The 19,838-nt window shown below is 46.3% G+C and overlaps 1 protein-coding gene across 4 annotated transcripts in view; it reads right to left on the bottom strand.

The window, feature by feature from the left end:
• Positions 1-1,212: 1,212 nt before the first annotated feature.
• LOC130273130 (thioredoxin-like) overlaps positions 1,213-19,838 on the bottom strand; it is a 67,907-nt gene continuing 49,281 nt past the window's right edge. For all 4 annotated transcript variants that reach the window (XM_056519448.1, XM_056519438.1, XM_056519453.1 and 1 more), the window contains 4 exons: positions 13,391-13,495; positions 10,358-10,417; positions 10,193-10,258; positions 1,213-1,317 (listed from right to left, as the gene is read on the bottom strand). In XM_056519448.1, coding sequence (XP_056375423.1) covers positions 1,246-1,317; positions 10,193-10,258; positions 10,358-10,417; positions 13,391-13,495 — 303 coding nt within the window. In that variant the 3' untranslated portion in view covers positions 1,213-1,245. The remainder of the gene's footprint in view (positions 1,318-10,192; positions 10,259-10,357; positions 10,418-13,390; positions 13,496-19,838) is intronic.

The raw sequence follows: 19,838 nt of genomic DNA, 5'->3' as shown, positions 1-19,838 counted from the left end.
CTGATACCAGACCAATAACTGAACATTTATATATACCCTACAATTGTCACCAAAAATACCACTGATTAATCCAAAACAATGTCTTTATTTATAGAAAAATATCACAATACCACAATACATGACAAGACAGACAACCCCTTTCCCATAAAAAACATGTACCCCATAAGCACCGGTGTCCCCAGCCATAATGATAACAGATGATGGTAATATGCACAATATATCCAATCAAACCTCCATATACTCAATGAGAGTAATGAAGCAAGTCCATATGAATAACAATGCATGCAAGTATCTAACAGCATTCATTACCTGTTTCAGGCATGTTACCCGTGGCTATCTGGGGACCCCATGCACCCTCAACGGACGTCGTTTCATGGGCAACCCCACTTTGTCAGGAGGTCCTCCTGATGAAGTGGGGTTGCCGGCGAAACAACGTCTGTTAAGGGTGCATGGGGTCCCCAGATGGCCACGGGTAACATGCCTGAAACAGGTAATGAATGCTGTTAGATACTTGCATGCATTGTTATTCATATGGACTTGCTTCATTACCATCATTGAGTATATGGAGTAGAGATGAGCGAAGTTATAGTAATTAAATTCATCACAAACTTCTCAGCTCGGCAGTTTCTGACTGTAGCCTGCATAAATGAGTTCAGCTTTCAGGTGCTCAGAGAGTCTCCTAGGACTGTATCCACCTTTTCCAGTCCACTGGGGCACCTGAAAGCTGAACTATTTTATGCAGGCTAAAGTCAGCAACTGCCGAGCCGAGTAGTTTGTGAGGAATCGAATCACTTTAACTTTGCTCATCTCTAATATGGAGGTTTGATTGGATATATTGTGCATATTACCACCATCTTTTATCATTGTGGCGGGGGGCGCTGATGCTTATGGGGTACATGATTTTTATGGGATAGGGGTTGTCTGTCTTGTCATGTATTGTGGTATTGTGATATTTTTGTATGAATAAAGACATTGTTTTGAAGTAATCAGTGGTATTTTTGGTGACAATTGTAGGTTATATATATTCGGTGTAGTGTTGTTACCTATTGGCATATTGTACAATATATTCCCAGGAAGAGTGTAGGTGATATACAGTAACTGAACATTGCAGTGATCTCACTATTTGACAGACAGAGGTGTGTATTTGTGTTATATAATGACGGTAATTAACCAAGTTGTCATAAAAAAAAGTTGACAGTTTTTTTTTTATATATTCAAAATGTCTTTATTTGAAGCTGCAACACATTAAATCCGAAACCTTAGCTCGTTAACTTTGCTGTCTAGGAAGTCAATATTTCCACCTTGGAATTTATATACCTAGAGGAGATGAAATACAGTATGTTAGTAAAAGTGAATGAAATGTCCTGTCCCTATTAGTAAGTATTGATGTATGCAACATTCGTGATTATTACCTAAATGCTATACATGCTTTTTAGTAAGCCCCAATTCACAATACATTTTATGGGTACATTGCAAGTACCTCATATGTTGGGATGTTACCAAAAAGTATTTTGAAAAATACTAGATTGTGCCCATAGTGGGTCCCTAGACTTGTATAGAGCTTAAAGGGAAACTGATGGAAGAATTTCTGCACCAACACAAATTCTAGTGTGGGTGACCCTGTTTCTAACAATCTTTACTTGACTGAAATACGTTCAGCCATTCAGTGGATATGACTGAAAATGTATGCTGGAGATATTTATGCTAATTTGCGAAAAATAATAGCAATGTGGGAGTTGTCATTGCTGTCTAAGCAATGATTACTACCATTTCCCTCACATCCAACTCGCCCTTTCATCAATATTTTACCCCCTCCCATTCACATCCTCATCTGAACATCGGCATGATGCGCCAATGCCGGACCTGTATAACTGCTTTTTTGGTGTGTGTAGTGAGTAGCAGCGCATGCGTAATGCCCGCCACACAAGTGATGACCACCCCGACTTGGCTCGTCATACAGAAAGCAGCAGCATGAGGAGGTGAATATAAATGAAGGGGCGGGTTGGATGAGAAAAAGATGGCGGAGAAATCATTGCTCAAACAGCCAATGATAACACCCCCATTGCTATTTTTTTTGCAAAATAGTATACATTTATAGTCCTATGTTCTGCACAGCTAGACAGGTTTTGGTCAAGTAAAGATTGTTAGAAAGAGGGTCACCTGCACTAGAATCCTGTTTATTCAGTTAAGTGCAGGTGATCCTCCTTTCAATTTTACTTTAAGGTACTTTTTGCTGGTATCCCAATCCATACTTAATGTGCTCCAAAAATGTGATGTGAATAAAACCTATAACATCAGGGTGAAGGTGCTTACACCTTATATTAAAGTCAGCGGGTTAGGCCAGCTCTCTTAAAAGTATGGCAGTGTTTCCCAAACTCCCAGCATGATCAGACCATCAAAGGTTGTAGTGTTGCAACAGTGTTCCCTGTTTGGAAAACACTGATGTATGATGTACTCCTAATTCTCCATTGACAGACGATGTTGGTGGAAAGAAGAGTCAGGCGTTTTTTTTTTCTCCACCTGACCCATTTGTTTTTGGAGTTAAAGGCTGGGGCCAGAGCTGTTTGGCTGGCTTTCTACTCCCTACAGAACATTCAGTTGTGTCAAACATTCATGTGTTTGGGGAGATCGGGATGACTGTTATAAAATAATGTAATTATGTATGGGCACCATTAATGGCTGTATTTGGAATCCATAACACACTGATCCCAAACACAACACACTGCCAATCCTACTATAAGCTTTAGATTTTTGATAGGGATTCATGGAGGTGCACACAGCTGTGTGCATGAGACATAAGGTCAAGTTTACATGTTGCACGCAAACTCACAGTCAAAAATAAAAGTGTATTTGAATGGACAAGATGTAGGTCTTCTTATGATAGGCCCACACATTGTTTTCAGATCAATTGTATTGCGGCATCAAAAATCCACGTCTGACCCTTAGATACCGTATTTATCGGGGTATACCACGCACCGGCCTATAACACGCACCCTCATTTTACCAAGGATATTTGGGTAAAAAAAGTTTTTTACCCAAATATCCATGGTAAAATGAGGGTGCGTGTGTGCGCGTGTATACCCTGATATACCCCCAGGAAAGGCAGGGGGAGAGAGGCCGTCGATGCCCGCTTCTCTCCCCCTGCCTTTCCTGGGGTCTAGAGCCCTGCTGCCGGCCCTTCTCTCCCCCTGGCTATCGGCGCCGCTGCCCGTTCTGTCCCCCTGACTATCGGTGCCTGCGCCCCATTGCTGGCGCTGATAGCCAGGGGGAGAGAAGCGGCGCCGACAGCCAGGGGGAGAGAAGGGGCAGCGGCACCGATTGCCAGCGCCACTGCCCCATTGCCTCCCCCCATCCCCGGTGGCATAATTACCTGGGTCGGGTCCGCGCTGCTGCAGGCCTCCGGCGCACATCCCCTGCGTCATTGCTATGCGCAGTCGTGCATAGCAACGACGCAGGGGACGCACGCCGGAGGCCTGCAGCAGCGCGGACCCGACCCAGGTAATTATGCCACCGGGGATGGGGGGAGGCAACGGGGCAGCGGCGCCGGCAATGGGTGCCGCTGCCCCTTACCTCCCCCTGGCTGTCGGCGCCGCTTCTCTCCCCCTGGCTATCGGCGCCGGCAGTGGGGCGCCGGCACCGATAGTCAGGGGGACAGAACGGGCAGCGGTGCCGATAGCTAGGGGGAGAGAAGGGCCGGCAGCAGGGCTCTAGACCCCAGGGAAGGCAGGGGGAGAGAAGCGGGCAGCGACGGCCTCTCTCCCCCTGCCTTTCCTGGGGGTGTATCGGCGTATAACACGCACATAGACTTTAGGCTAAAAATTTTAGCCTAAAAGGTGCGTGTTATACGCCGATAAATACGGTATCTGTCATGGATGTGACACAGATCATACTACTTATGTCACGATGCCGGCTGGCAGGTAGTGGATCCTCTGTGCCAGAGAGGGATTGGCGTGGACCGTGCTAGAGGATCGGTTCTAAGTCACTACTGGTTTTCACCAGAGCCCGCCGCAAAGCGGGATGGTCTTGCTGCGGCGGTAGTGACCAGGTCGTATCCCCTAGCAACGGCTCAACCTCTCTGGCTGCTGAAGATAGGCGCGGTACAAGGGAGTAGACAGAAGCAAGGTCGGACGTAGCAGAAGGTCGGGGCAGGCAGCAAGGATCGTAGTCAGGGGCAACGGCAGGAGGTCTGGAACACAGGCTAGGAACACACAAGGAAACGCTTTCACTGGCACGATGGCAACAAGATCCGGCGAGGGAGTGAAGGGGAAGTGAGGTGATATAGGGAAGTGCACAGGTGTAAACACTAATTGGAACCACTGCGCCAATCAGCGGCGCAGTGGCCCTTTAAATCGCAAAGACCCGGCGCGCGCGCGCCCTAGGGAGCGGGGCCGCGCGCGCCGGGACAGAACTGACGGAGAGCGAGTCAGGTACGGGAGCCGGGGTGCGCATCGCGAGCGGGCGCTACCCGCATCGCGAATCGCATCCCGGCCAGAGGCGGTATCGCAGCGCCCCGGGTCCGTGGAACCGACCGGAGCGCTGCAGTGAGAGGAGTGTAGCGAGCGCTCCGGGGAGGAGCGGGGACCCGGAGCGCTCGGCGTAACAGTACCCCCCCCCTTGGGTCTCCCCCTCTTCTTGGAGCCTGAGAACCTGAGGACCAGACTTTTGTCCAGGATATTGTCCTCAGGTTCCCAGGACCTCTCTTCTGGACCACAACCCTCCCAATCCACTAAAAAGAAGGTTTTCCCTCTGACCTTTTTAGATGCTAAGATTTCTTTGACGGAGAAGATGTCCGAGGAGCCGGAGACAGGAGTGGGGGAAACAGATTTGGGAGAGAAACGGTTAATGATAAGTGGTTTAAGAAGAGAAACATGAAAGGCATTAGGAATACGAAGAGAAGGAGGAAGAAGAAGTTTGTAAGAGACAGGATTAATCTGGCGCAAAATCTTGAAAGGACCAAGATAGCGTGGTCCCAACTTATAGCTAGGGACACGGAAGCGGACATATTTAGCGGAGAGCCATACCTTGTCTCCAGGGGAAAAAATGGGAGGAGCTCTTCTTTTCTTATCCGCGAATCTCTTCATGCGTGAAGAAGCCTGTAAGAGAGAATTTTGGGTCTCTCTCCATATGAAGGAAAGATCACGAGAAATTTCATCCACAGCGGGCAGACCAGAGGGCAAGGGGGTAGGGAGGGGGGGAAGAGGGTGACGGCCGTACACCACGAAAAACGGGGATTTAAAGGAAGATTCAGAGATTCTGAAATTATACGAGAATTCGGCCCAAGGTAGAAGATCTGCCCAGTCATCCTGGCGGGAGGAAACAAAATGTCGTAAATAGTCACCCAAGATCTGGTTAATTCTTTCTACTTGTCCATTGGATTGAGGATGGTATGCAGAAGAAAAATTTAATTTAATCTTGAGTTGTTTACAGAGAGCCCTCCAGAATTTAGACACAAATTGGACGCCTCTATCCGAGACGATCTGCGTAGGCAACCCGTGAAGACGAAAAATGTGTACAAAAAATTGTTTAGCCAACTGAGGCGCTGAAGGAAGACCAGGAAGAGGGATGAAATGTGCCATTTTGGAGAATCGATCAACGACCACCCAAATAACAGTGTTGCCATGGGATGGGGGTAAGTCAGTAATAAAATCCATACCAATTAGAGACCAAGGTTGTTCGGGGACAGGCAGAGGAAGAAGAAAACCAGCGGGCTTCTGGCGAGGAGTCTTATCCCGGGCACAGATAGTACAGGCTCGCACAAAGTCCACCACATCAGTCTCTAGAGTCGGCCACCAATAGAAGCGAGAGATGAGTTGCACAGATTTCTTGATGCCCGCATGACCTGCGAGATGGGAGGAGTGACCCCATTTGAGGATTCCGAGGCGTTGGCGTGGAGAAACAAAGGTCTTTCCTGGAGGAGTTTGCCTGATGGAGGCTGGAGAAGTGGAAATCAGGCAGTCAGGAGGAATGATGTGTTGAGGAGAGAGTTCAATTTCAGAAACATCTGAGGAACGAGAGAGAGCATCGGCCCTAATGTTCTTATCAGCAGGCCGAAAGTGAATTTCAAAATTAAATCGGGCAAAGAACAGAGACCACCTGGCCTGACGAGGATTCAGCCGTTGGGCAGACTGGAGGTAGGAGAGGTTCTTGTGATCGGTGTAAATAATAACTGGAAATCTTGATCCCTCCAGCAGATGCCTCCATTCCTCAAGTGCTAATTTAATGGCTAGAAGCTCTCGATCCCCGATGGAGTAGTTCCTCTCCGCCGGAGAGAAGGTCCTAGAAAAAAAACCACAAGTAACAGCATGCCCGGAAGAGTTTTTTTGTAGAAGGACAGCTCCAGCTCCCACTGAGGAGGCATCAACCTCCAATAGGAAGGGTTTAGATGGGTCAGGTCTGGAGAGCACGGGAGCCGAAGAAAAGGCAGACTTGAGTCGTTTAAAGGCGTCTTCCGCTAGAGGAGGCCAAGACTTGGGATCGGCATTTTTTTTGGTTAAAGCCACAATAGGAGCCACAATGGTAGAAAAATGTGGAATAAATTGCCTGTAATAATTGGCGAACCCCAAAAAACGTTGGATGGCACGGAGTCCGGAGGGGCGTGGCCAATCTAAGACGGCTGAGAGTTTATCTGGGTCCATTTGTAGTCCCTGGCCAGAGACCAAGTATCCTAAAAAAGGAAGAGATTGGCATTCAAACAGACATTTCTCAATTTTAGCATAGAGTTGATTGTCACGAAGTCTCTGAAGAACCATACGGACATGCTGGCGGTGTTCTTCTAGATTGGCCGAAAAAATTAGGATATCATCTAGATATACAACAACACAGGAGTATAACAGATCACGAAAAATTTCATTAACAAAGTCTTGGAAGACAGCAGGGGCGTTGCACAGGCCAAAGGGCATGACCAGATACTCAAAGTGTCCATCTCTGGTGTTAAATGCTGTTTTCCACTCATCCCCCTCTCTGATGCGGATGAGGTTATAGGCGCCTCTTAAGTCCAATTTAGTAAAGATGTGGGCACCTTGGAGGCGATCAAAGAGTTCAGAGATGAGGGGTAAGGGGTAGCGGTTCTTAACCGTGATTTTATTAAGACCGCGGTAGTCAATGCAAGGACGTAGGGAGCCATCTTTTTTGGACACAAAGAAAAATCCGGCTCCGGCAGGAGAGGAGGATTTACGGATAAAGCCCTTTTTTAGATTCTCCTGGACGTATTCAGACATGGCAAGAGTCTCTGGGGCAGAGAGAGGATAAATTCTGCCCCGGGGTGGAGTAGTGCCCGGGAGGAGGTCGATAGGACAATCATAAGGCCTGTGAGGAGGTAGAGTCTCCGCTTGTTTTTTGCAGAAAACATCCGCGAAGTCCATATAGGCCTTAGGGAGACCGGTTACTGGAGGAACCACAGAGTCACGGCAAGGGTTACTGGGAACCGGTTTTAGACAGTCCTTGGAACAAGAGGGCCCCCAACTCTTGATCTCCCCAGTGGACCAATCCAGGGTTGGGGAGTGAAGTTGAAGCCAGGGAAGTCCAAGGAGAATTTCCGAGGTGCAATTGGGGAGGACCAAAAGTTCAATCCTCTCGTGATGAGATCCGATGCTCATTAGAAGGGGCTCCGTGCGGAAACGTATGGAACAGTCCAATCTTTCATTGTTTATACAATTGATGTAAAGGGGTCTGGCGAGACTGGTCACTGGGATGTTGAACCTGTTGACGAGAGAGGCCAAAATAAAATTTCCTGCAGATCCAGAGTCCAAGAAGGCCACAGAAGAGAAGGAGAAGGCAGGGGCAGACATCCGCACAGGCACAGTAAGACGTGGAGAAGCAGAGTAGACATCAAGGATTGTCTCAACTTTGTGCGGAGTCAGCGTACGTCTTTCCAGGCGGGGAGGGCGGATAGGACAATCCCTCAGGAAGTGTTCGGTACTAGCACAGTACAGGCAGAGGTTCTCCATGCGGCGTCGTGTCCTCTCTTGAGGTGTCAGGCGAGACCGGTCGACCTGCATAGCCTCCACGGCGGGAGGCACAGGAACAGATTGCAGGGAACCAGAGGAGAGAGGAGCCGAGGAGAAGAAACGCCTTGTGCGAACAGAGTCCATATCTTGGCGGAGCTCCTGACGCCTTTCGGAAAAACGCATGTCAATGCGAGTGGCAAGGTGAATAAGTTCATGAAGATTAGCAGGCATTTCTCGTGCGGCCAGAACATCTTTAATGTTGCTGGATAGGCCTTTTTTAAAGGTCGCGCAGAGGGCCTCATTGTTCCAGGATAATTCAGAAGCAAGAGTACGGAATTGTACGGCATACTCGCCAACGGAAGAATTACCCTGGACCAGGTTCAACAGGGCAGTCTCAGCAGAGGAGGCTCGGGCAGGTTCCTCAAAGACACTTCGGATTTCCGAGAAGAAGGAGTGTACGGAGGCAGTGACGGGATCATTGCGGTCCCAGAGCGGTGTGGCCCAAGACAGGGCTTTTCCAGACAGCAGGCTGACTACGAAAGCCACCTTAGACCTTTCAGTGGGGAACTGGTCCGACATCATCTCCAAGTGTAATGAACATTGGGAAAGAAAGCCACGGCAAAACTTTGAGTCCCCATCAAATTTATCCGGCAAGGATAGTCGTAGTCCAGAAGCGGCCACTCGCTGCGGAGGAGGTGCAGGAGCTGGCGGAGGAGATGATTGCTGGAGCTGTGGTAGTAACTGTTGTAGCATAACAGTCAGTTGAGACAGCTGTTGGCCTTGTTGCGCTATCTGTTGTGACTGCTGGGCGACCACCGTGGTGAGGTCAGCGACAACTGGCAGAGGAACTTCAGCGGGATCCATGGCCGGATCTACTGTCACGATGCCGGCTGGCAGGTAGTGGATCCTCTGTGCCAGAGAGGGATTGGCGTGGACCGTGCTAGAGGATCGGTTCTAAGTCACTACTGGTTTTCACCAGAGCCCGCCGCAAAGCGGGATGGTCTTGCTGCGGCGGTAGTGACCAGGTCGTATCCCCTAGCAACGGCTCAACCTCTCTGGCTGCTGAAGATAGGCGCGGTACAAGGGAGTAGACAGAAGCAAGGTCGGACGTAGCAGAAGGTCGGGGCAGGCAGCAAGGATCGTAGTCAGGGGCAACGGCAGGAGGTCTGGAACACAGGCTAGGAACACACAAGGAAACGCTTTCACTGGCACGATGGCAACAAGATCCGGCGAGGGAGTGAAGGGGAAGTGAGGTGATATAGGGAAGTGCACAGGTGTAAACACTAATTGGAACCACTGCGCCAATCAGCGGCGCAGTGGCCCTTTAAATCGCAAAGACCCGGCGCGCGCGCGCCCTAGGGAGCGGGGCCGCGCGCGCCGGGACAGAACTGACGGAGAGCGAGTCAGGTACGGGAGCCGGGGTGCGCATCGCGAGCGGGCGCTACCCGCATCGCGAATCGCATCCCGGCCAGAGGCGGTATCGCAGCGCCCCGGGTCCGTGGAACCGACCGGAGCGCTGCAGTGAGAGGAGTGTAGCGAGCGCTCCGGGGAGGAGCGGGGACCCGGAGCGCTCGGCGTAACAACTTATTTCTGTGGTAGACTTTTTTGCTTGGCCAAAGCCACTTGGAAATGTTCATGCATATGAATGGGATACTGAAGCAGACATCAGCACAGAATTGTTGTAGAGACTTAGGCTGACATTTATCATTGTCTTTAGACAGTTTTTTGTGTCTAGAAAAGGCGCAAAAAAGGAGCAAGCATGGTTTTTTGCGCCTTTTGGTTTACACATTTCTGCTGATTTTGAGTTGCAATCCACTGATTTTGGCTTTACACATGATATGGACAGGTTTTATCAACTGCGCCTTTTTGTGAAAAGGCGCAAAAAAGGCGCAAAGCCACTGAAAAGTCTCTAAAACTACACCAGCCCAGACTTAGCTTAGCTTTTTGGTGTATGTGAAGAGAGAAATTTCATAAAATGTGACCTGCACAAAATTTATCAAATGACCATTTAATAATAAATGTGGTGCTTACACATTACAGCCCACAAAAAAAAGGTGTAGAAAAATGCTTCACTTACACCTACAATGATAAATGCCGGCCTTAGTTTTTGTCTGCAAACCATTATAAAAAAATTGTTTTTTTTTAAAAATTGCTTAAAATTGCTATCTTTTAATGGGAAGATCTAATTTCAATACAATCTTGTCATTGAAAAGGCATTTTCTTAATACAAGCTTGTTGTCACATACCATTTGCATGTTTCTGAAGAAACAAAATGCTGGTACTCCAGTGATCTCAAATTTCTCGACAAACACCTATAAAAAAATGCAATAAATTAGTGATAACAGAAATGTAAATTTTTGGTAAAATGACAGTATTTTACCAAGTTATGATTACGCTTAGTTGCTACTTACATCTGCTTTACGGACATCAATTTTAACAAAATTAATATCGGGCATTTGAGCACACAATTTCTGTAAGAAAAAAAAAGAGCTCCCAGTAAGTCATTTGAAGAATATCCTCTACATCAGAATAAATCATATGTGAGTAGTGTGAGACAGAAGAACGAAGTAACAGTTAAATAGTTGTATTATTTAAGGAACATGGTGCCACCCTTCTCCATGAGCAAAACGTGGCATAGTAGCTCAGTACTGCAGGTTTGCCATTCTGTCCTATTCCCATTCATAGGAAATAAAGCAGAACTGCAAACCTGCAATACCTGACCCATCCATGAACAAGAGTGACATTGTTTCTAAAAGAAAGCAGCTATGTCTTGAATAGTTGAAGAGGTGCAGACACAGTTGGATAGCTGTTATGGTGTAACAGCAAACTGGACCTTTCCTGGAGCTGATAATGGTTGCCAATTTTATAAAATACCCTTTTTATTTCTCAGCCAAGTGTCAAGGAAACAGGATTGAGCTGCTCAAGTGCCACAGCCTGGCACACCTCCTTTCTTGCCCTCACTGTAATCAATCAATGAGGAGCTGGAAGATGAGGACGAGCAAAGCAGTGTGCTAGCATGTGAGCAGCTTGGCCCTGCCTCCTCGGCATTTGCATTAAGTTGCAGGGCCTATTGAAAGAAGATTAATTTGTTGACATGGTAGTGTTCAGCGATGAGGCTACTTTTTAGAATTTGGGGCTCAGAAAAAACATGTGCCCATGATCCCAAAGTAAATGCATTCTGTGCACTGAACAGGTGCAAAGTCTATGGTTCCTTCTTTTTATGCCGAGGATAAGGTCACTGTCTACTCCTACTTGGACATGTTAAAAGAATGGCTTATGTCACAGATCTGGCCAAATGTAGTCTATCAGCAAGATGGCGCACCTCCCCATTTCCAGTGTGTCAAGGTAGCCTAACTGAGGACTAGACATTGTTTTAGGTGCTTTAAGCTTGTGCAGAGGAAAAGTTGACCAGTTACCCATAGAAACCAATCAAATTGCTTCTTTAATTCTTTAAAAGGTCTCTGTAAAATAAAAGAAGCAATCTGATTGGTTGATATGGGCAACAGGTCAACTTTCCTCTGCAAAAGTTTTAATAATCTTCAAGCTGTGTACGAAAAAACTGAGGAGCTGTTTAAGGCAGCTGTAACACATAGCAGTTTTCTTTCCCTGGGAAACTACCACTGCAGTTTTTAGCCAAATCCAGAAGTGGATCCAGCAGGAAGAAGTATAAATCCTTCCTTTTATATTTCCAATTTCTTTTGGATCCACTTATGGTTTGGGCTCAAAAACCTCTATGTGTGTGATAGCAGCCAAAGGTTTCCTTTTTAAGTATTGATTTTTTGACCTGAAAAAAAAACACAAAACTGTCTATGTTTTTGTGTGATACAGTAGTACTTATTGGATTTTTTTTCACAATAATAGTGTGTACGTTTTTATGTGGCATATTTTCCACCTGCGTTTTTCTCATTGCAAGTCATGTGATTCTTTGATTATGGATTCATGGATTTCTATTAACCTCTTCAGGACGCCGGGCGTATGCATACGCCCTGCATCCCGAGTCCTTAAGGACGTGGGGCATATGCATACGCCCGTGGGAATTCCGATCCCCGCCGCTAGCCGGTTGGGGAACGGGCCGGGATGTCTGCTGAAATCATTCAGCAGGCATCCCGGCACATCGCCGAGGGGGGTCTTGAGACCCCCCCCCCATGTCGGCGATCGCATGTCAATTCAGACATGCGATTTTCTGCTATTCCGGGCTGATCGGGTCTCTGGTGACCCAATCACCCGGAAAATAGGGATGATCGGAGCTGTCAGTGACAGCCCCGATCATCCTGAGGGCTAGGAGAGAGGTCGCAGTGCTGCGATCTCCTCCTATCCCCTGCCATTGGTCAGAACTGATTCTGACCAATGGCAGCGCAGGACAGTGGGTTGCCATGGCAACCCCTGTTCTGCCCATCCCTGGATGTCGTGGGGAACGTGGGGAGAAGATGGAGGCTGGTACCTGGAGGAGAAGATGCGTGGGGACCCCCGATCGTCGCTGGAGACAGGCACAGGTAGGGAAACGACGTTGGGGGGTAAATGAAAGTGAAAGTAAAGTGATCTTTACTGTGGCAACCACTAGGAAGGCCAAACTGCAACTCCCAGCATGCCCAGACAGCCAAAGGCTGTCTGGGCATGCTGGGAGTTGTAGTTTTGTAACATCTGGAAGGTCAGTTAGGAGACCACTGTTACAGTGGTGCCCAAATGGTAGCCCTCCAGATGTTGCCAAACTACAACTCTCAGCATGCCTAGACTGCCCAAGCATGCTGGGAGTTGTAGTTCTGTAACATCTGTCCCTTCAGATTTTGCAATTTTCATGACATTTTTGAAAATTACTGCTCTACTTTGAAGCCCTCTAATTTTTTCAAAAAGCTAAAATATGTCCATTTTATGATGCCAACATAAAGTGGACATATTGAATTTGTGAATAAAAATAAAAATTTATTGGGAATATCCATTAAGTAGAGAGTTTCAAAATTAGAAAAATGCTAAATTTTCATGACATTTTGGGATTTTTCACCAAAAAAGGATGCAAGTAACGCTGAAAATTTACCACCAAAATAAAGTAGAATATGTCACGAAAAAACTATCTCACAATCAGAATATTAATTCGTAAAGCGACGGTGGTCAGAATTGTGAAAAAGGGCTGCGTCCTTAAGGGGTTAAAGAATTTGGTGGGAAATGTCAGAAAAACACATTTACAAATGCATTTTTTTTTAGTCTGTTTTTTAACCAGTAGGGATCTATGAGATATAAAACTGGGTGTCTAAACTGTATGAAACAAAAACCCAGTTTTTGAGTCAAAGCCAAAAGTGGATTCCTTTTGAATCCACTCTTACTTTTGATAAAAAATGCCATAGCAGTCTTCCCAAAAAAGGACCAATTTACTATGTGTTGAGAACAAAATAAATCACTGTGGCTCTTCCTATAAAATTAGACAGAAAAATATAAGGCATTCCATTTACCTCCAAGTGGGGGGTTGTTATTCTGCAGGGTCCACAATTTCCGGAGGTAAAACCAACAACTACAAGCTTACATCCCGATCTCCTTAACAATTCTTCAAGCTCATGCTATATAAAAGAAGATAAAAAAATGATTCAAATGTGAACTTGGGGATGAGTTAACTTCCCCTTTTAACCATATAATAACCTTAGGAGTAAGACTGGTTTTGACATCATTAGGATACCAAGTCACTGTTATATAGTTTAAAGGATGCAGCACCTTTATTATCATATAAACTGTATATTCAGCTAATGTACAAATCGCTATAGAAGTAAATGCTGACTGTGATAGATAGCTGTCAGAACACACAGTGCATAACATGCTTGTTGTGTATGAGGCTGGAGACTGGTACCCATGCACACCCATTTCCATGGCTGAAAGCACCTATAAATAGGCATCACAACCGGGCAATGGAAAATGGAAATGGAGCAATGGAAATGGAGCAATGGAAAATGGAAATGGAGCAATGGAAAATGGGGGAGTGGCCTAATGAATCAATTTTTACTGAACATCTTTCTAAATTGTAATCCCTATTTACTATGTGTCACATTCCCTTTACCCGTGTTTGTGTCATGTATTTTAATCCTTATTAAAAGTAAAGTGCCCTGTAACCATGGGTGCTATATAACTAAATAGAACTAATCCTGTGGACAGCCAGATTTATGTGTCACCTACTGGGGAAGAGATGGGACCCGGATTCACAAGCCGGTGGAAGCAGTGTGATGCTCTAACCAATTTTCCTCTAAGAAACCTTGGACCCAAGTAGAGTTCAGGACGGGTTTGAAGAACATAACAAACTGTTCAAGGTGCTCCAAGTTCCCCAAATCTTAAATAGCTTGAGCAGCTGTGGGATGTGCTGGAAAAATAAGTCTAATTCATGGAGGCCACAAATGGCAACTTAAAGGACTTACGATCTGCTGCTAACAATTTGGTGCCAGATACCACAGGACACCTTCAGTGATCTATTACCATGACCTCCATAGGTCAGAGCTATTTGGTGGTATGAGGGGCCTACACAATATTAGACTTTAATTCAATATCAGTATTGATTTTCATTTTATGGCTGATTTATATTTTTGACCATACTTTTTTTTTTTTACCTATAGAAACTAGTGTTATAAATATACTGTATATTACCATTAATGTGAATTTCCACTCCTGAATACCATATCATTTTTTTTTTGTCACAGTAGTTAAAGCAATGCAAATTATCTATAGTGTCAATTTCTCACATGAGCAAAGATGGAAAATTCATATCACTATTACATAACAAAATGTCCATTAAGATAGGGTGTGGTTTAGGTGGAGTAACTAGAACTTAGCCAATTCAGACCTCGTCAGGGCAGATTATTGTGTATATGAGGCATCTAAACTTGATGAAATGACATTGCTGACATCATGAGAAAAGAATCTGGGCATGCCTTGGCAGATGTCTAAACATAGCAAAAGTCTATACAGCAAACTTGTACTCTTGTTTCATCTTCTCCTCACTAGTACAATCTTTGAAGTCGAAGGAATATAGAAAGGCATTTATCAAGCGGTTTAGTTAACTTTTTTTTACTAAAAATGTCGCACAAATGTCTCACCTGCGACTACGCGATTTTTCGTGCGACATTTTGACTGGAATGCGAGAAAAGCACGTTTTCCAAAACTTAACTACGTAGTAATAATTTTAAAATGGACTACGAGTAGTCTGGTATTTATTAACTGCGACAGTCGCAACTGCGCAAAAAAAGTCGCAAGCCCTCAAAAACTGCGTAAATGTAAGCCAGCCCAGAGCTGGCGTACAAAATGGCTTTTGAGAGCAAATTTTATATTTCCTGCTGGCAGCCGATATCACGGCTCCAGTGGGAAATATATTAGAACTGTACATCACTCTGCAGCCACCCGGGCTCTGTCTGATTCTAACCCTGCTACCCTAACATAATGACATCCCCACTTGTCTCCTGCGCCGCACATCTCCCATCTGTCTGCTACCTGTTGCAAGACTACAACTCCCAGCATGCCCATACAGTGAGAGCATGCTTGGAGTTGTAGTATTGTAGCGGGCGGACAATGTGCCGCACGGGCGGGTGGAAGACAAGGGGGGGTGGGGGTATGTACAGCAGTGTCCCCATCCCCATCATTATCTTAGGGTAGCGGGGATAGAATCAGAGGAGCCTGGGCGGCTGCAGAGTGATGCCAGCCTGGGCTCCTTTTAACATACCTCAGAGCCGCACTCCGCTCGATGTTAAAAGGAGCCCTGGCTAGCAACACTTCAGTCGCCCGGGCTCCTCATATATCCTGCGGCGCCGTGGTAAAGAGCCCGGGCTAGCCACACTTCAGCTGCCCGGGCTCCGTCAACTATTATCTCTGCAGCGCCTGGTAAGGAGCCCAGGCTGACATAACTCAGCAGCCGCCCGGGACTCCCACAGCTGGGCAGGGAGATGTGTAGGTGCCGTCCTTGTCATCCCTCAGCACTGCGGTACACGCCGAGAGATGGCAGGGACGGCTTTTGCACATCTCCGTGCCCGGCTGCGGGAGTCCCGGGTGGCTGCAGTATTATTTCAGCCTGGGCTCCTTACCACAGCTCCGCGGAGTTTGGTGTAATTTCATATTTCCCGCTGGGTCCCGTGTCACGTGACCCGGCAGGAAATATGAAATTACAGGGATTCTCTGATCACTGCAGCCAGTTGTAGTCGTGCCAGACCACTTACCTGGCTGGCACGACTACAACTCCCAGCATGTCCTTACAGTAAGGGCATGCTAGGAGAGTTGTAGGGGGGGTGGGGGAGGGTGCTTGTCACCTGCCCCCTGCCGCACAACTACAGCTCCCAGCAGGCCCTTACAGTAAGGATATGCTGGGAGTTGTATTCATGCGGTGAGGGAGACTGTCACCCCCCCCCCACAACTCCCTGCCTGTCCTTACTGTAAGGGCATGCTGGGAGTTGTAGTTGTCACCCGCCCCCCCTACAACTCCCAGCATGCCTTTACAGTAGGGATATGCTGGGAGTTGTAGTCATGTGGTGCGGGAGATTGTCACCCCCCCCCCTACAACTCCCAGCACGTCCTTACTGTAAGGGCATGCTGGCATGCTGGGAGATGTAGTTGTGCAGCAGGGGGCAGGTGACAGGCTTGTCACCCGCCCCCCTACAACTCCCAGCATGCCCTTACAGTGGGGATATGCTGGAAGTTGTAGTCATGTGGTGCGGGAGATTGTTACCCCCCCACACAACAACTCCGAGCATATCCTTACTGTAAGGGCATGCTGGGAGTTGTAGTGACAATAAATGTATTAACCTATTTTTCTTTAATTTTTTTTCTCATTTCAGATCCGTGTATCCTGTGGACTACTTCGGATTCGGTGGACTGCTTCGATGACCAGCGTTTTTTTTAATCAGTTTAATGTTAATAAAATGGTTAACGAGGGCTTGTGGGGGAGTGTTTTTTGGAATACATTTTTTTGAAACGTGTTGTGCTTTTTTAAATTTATTTTACAGGCTTAGTAGTGGAAGCTGTCTTATAGACGGAGTCCATTAGTAAGCTGAGGCTTAGTGTTAGCCACAAAAACGGGAAGAGCCGGTACCAACAGACCCAGGGCTTCAAATATGGAGCTCCTGGGCCTAGGCGGTAACAGGCTGGCATTATTTAGGCTGGGGAGGGCCAGTAACAATGGTCCTCGCCCACCCTGGTAATATCAGGCTGTTGCTGCTTGGTTGGTATTTGGCTGAAAATAAAAATAGGGGGGACCCTATGAATTTTTTTAAAATAATTAATTATTTATGCAAAAAAAAAGATAAGATTGCCCCTATTTTTATTTTTAGCCAAATACCAACCAAGCAGCAACAGCCTGATTTTACCAGGGTGGGCGAGGACCATTGTTACTGGCCCTCCCCAGCCTAAATAACGCCAGCCTGTTACCGCCTGTGCCCAGGAGCACCATATTTGAAGCTCCAGGCCTGTTGGTACCGGCTTCTCCCAGCACTCCCGTGGCGGTGGGCACCGGGGTAATAATTGGGGGTTAACCCTAGCTGTCTAGGGGGCTAACAGCTAAAGCGGTAAAAAAGGTAAAAAAGCGGTAAAAAATGTAAAAAAACATATATATATCACACATTTTTTTCAAAGCTGCAAATTTGTGTTCTGAAGTCATTTATTGGTTTTTGCTTATGTGTGCAAAAAAAATGGTATTCAAAAGTGATTTTTTGGTTTTTGCTTATGTAAGCCCTATTTATCAACCCATCATGATAGTATAATAAATGTGTCACACATAAGCAAAGCCAAAAGCAAGAAAAAAATGCCTACAGAACTTGCTTACCAAAGCAATGATGATAAATGTCCCTCATAGTGTGAGATTTCAGTGCCCTTACACATAACGAGTCATTATACTGTTCATTTTTGTGTTTTGGTAGAAAACCCTTTTAACTCTATTTTTGTACCATTTTAACATTGGAGCAAAGTGGGTTACAAAAAACAAAATAGGCATTACCCATCTTAGTAATCCTCATTCTAATGTTGCACTGATAAACACTCATCTCCATTTCCTGTTCCAATTTCAATATACAGTAAATTACACTGCTCAAAAAAATAAAGGGAACACTAAGATACTAGATCTGAATGAATTAACTAATCGTATGAAATACTTTCGTCTTTACAAAATCACACGAAAATGATCAATGGAAATCAAATGTATCAACCCACCGAGGTCTGGATATGGAATCACACTCAAAATCAAAGTGGAAAAGCACACTACAGGCTGATCCAACTTTGATGTAATGTCCTTAAAACAAGTCAAAATGAGGCTCAGTAGTGTGTGTGGCCTCCACATGCCCGTATGACCTCCCTACAATCCCTGGGCATGCTCCGGGTGAGGTGGCGGATGGTCTCCTGAGGGATGTCCTCCCAGACCTGGACTAAAGTGTCCGCCAACTCCTGGACAGTCTGTGGTGCAACGTGGCGTTGGTGGCTGGAGCAAGACATGATGTCCCAGATGTGCTCAATCGGATTCAGGTCTGGGGAACGGGCGGGCCAGTCCATAGCATCAACGCCTTCCTCTTGCAGGAACTGCTGACACACTCCAGCCACATGAGGTCTAGCATTATCTTACATTAGGAGGAACCCAGGACCAACCGCACCAGCATATGGTCTCATGAGGGGTTGGAGGATCTCATCTAGGTACCTAATGGCAGTCAGGCTACCTCTAGCAAGCACATGGAGTGCTGTTTTTCCCCCCAAAGAAATTCCACCCCACACCATTACTGACCCACCGCCAAACCGGTCATTCTGGTGGATGTTGCAGGCAGTAAAGCGCTCTCCACTCTGTCATGTCTGTCACATGTGCTCAGTGTGAACCTGCTTTCATCTGTGAAGAGCACAGGGCACCAATGGCGAATTTGCCAATATTTATGTTCTCTGGCAAATGGCAAACGTCCTGCACGGTGTTGGGCTGTAAGCACAACCCCCATCTGTGGACGTTAGGCCCTCGTACCATCCTCATGGAGTCTGTTTCTTACCGTTTGAGGGGACACATGCACATTTGTAGCCTGCTGGAGGTCATTTTGCAGGGCTCTGGCAGTGCTCCTCCTGTTCCTCCTTGCACAAAGGCGGAGGTAGCGGCTCTGCTGCTGGGCTGTTGCCCTTCTACGCCCTTCTCCACGTCTACTGATGTACTGGCCTGTCTCTTGGTAGCGCCTCCATGCTCTGGACACTACGCTCACAGAAACAGCAAACCTTGCCACAGCTCGCATTGATGTGCCATCCAGGATTACCTGCACTACCTTAGCCACTTGTGTGGGTTGTAGACTCTGTCTCATGCTACCACTAGAGTGAAAGCACTGCCAGCATTCAAAAGTGACCAAAATATCAGCTAGGAAGCATTGAAACTGAGAAGTGGTCTGTGGTCTGAGGGCCCCAAAAATATGTTAAAATATGATAAGGGGTGGGTAATGGAATGGAATATGGACTATAGTGATCCGGTTGATTATATTTGTAATTTTTGTGTAATCATAAAAGTCTTTTAAGGAAAAAAAAGTGGTATTCCAGATCTATTCATTACTGACCAAGCTTGCCTAATTGACTACATCTTCTAGTCTACTGCCTAACCTGGCAGTAGAAATTAAGCACATATAGGACATAAAGGGTGGAAAAAGAAAAACACCTTTGTGTCAATAAAGCCAAAGGTATTATAGGACTAATGCTTTGTTTGATCCAGAACTCCATATTCCCAGCATGGATATAAATTAAAAACATAACACGTTGGCTGTATGCCGCCACCATTGCAGGAAGCATAAGAACTAGGTGCATACTGTTATACATTGAACTAAACTATAAATAATATGGAATATACTCCTATGTTCAGGAGCTAAGCCTGTTCCATACCTGGCAGTATTTTGCATGAAAAAAACATGCAGTAAAAAGCAATCAAAATGTCCCTTG

This window comes from Hyla sarda, chromosome 1 (assembly GCF_029499605.1).
Source record: "Hyla sarda isolate aHylSar1 chromosome 1, aHylSar1.hap1, whole genome shotgun sequence".
In the NCBI taxonomy this organism is placed as follows: Eukaryota; Metazoa; Chordata; class Amphibia; order Anura; family Hylidae; genus Hyla; species Hyla sarda.
The sequence above is the reverse complement of the archived record's forward strand: the minus strand, read 5'-3'. Positions and strand labels throughout refer to the sequence as shown.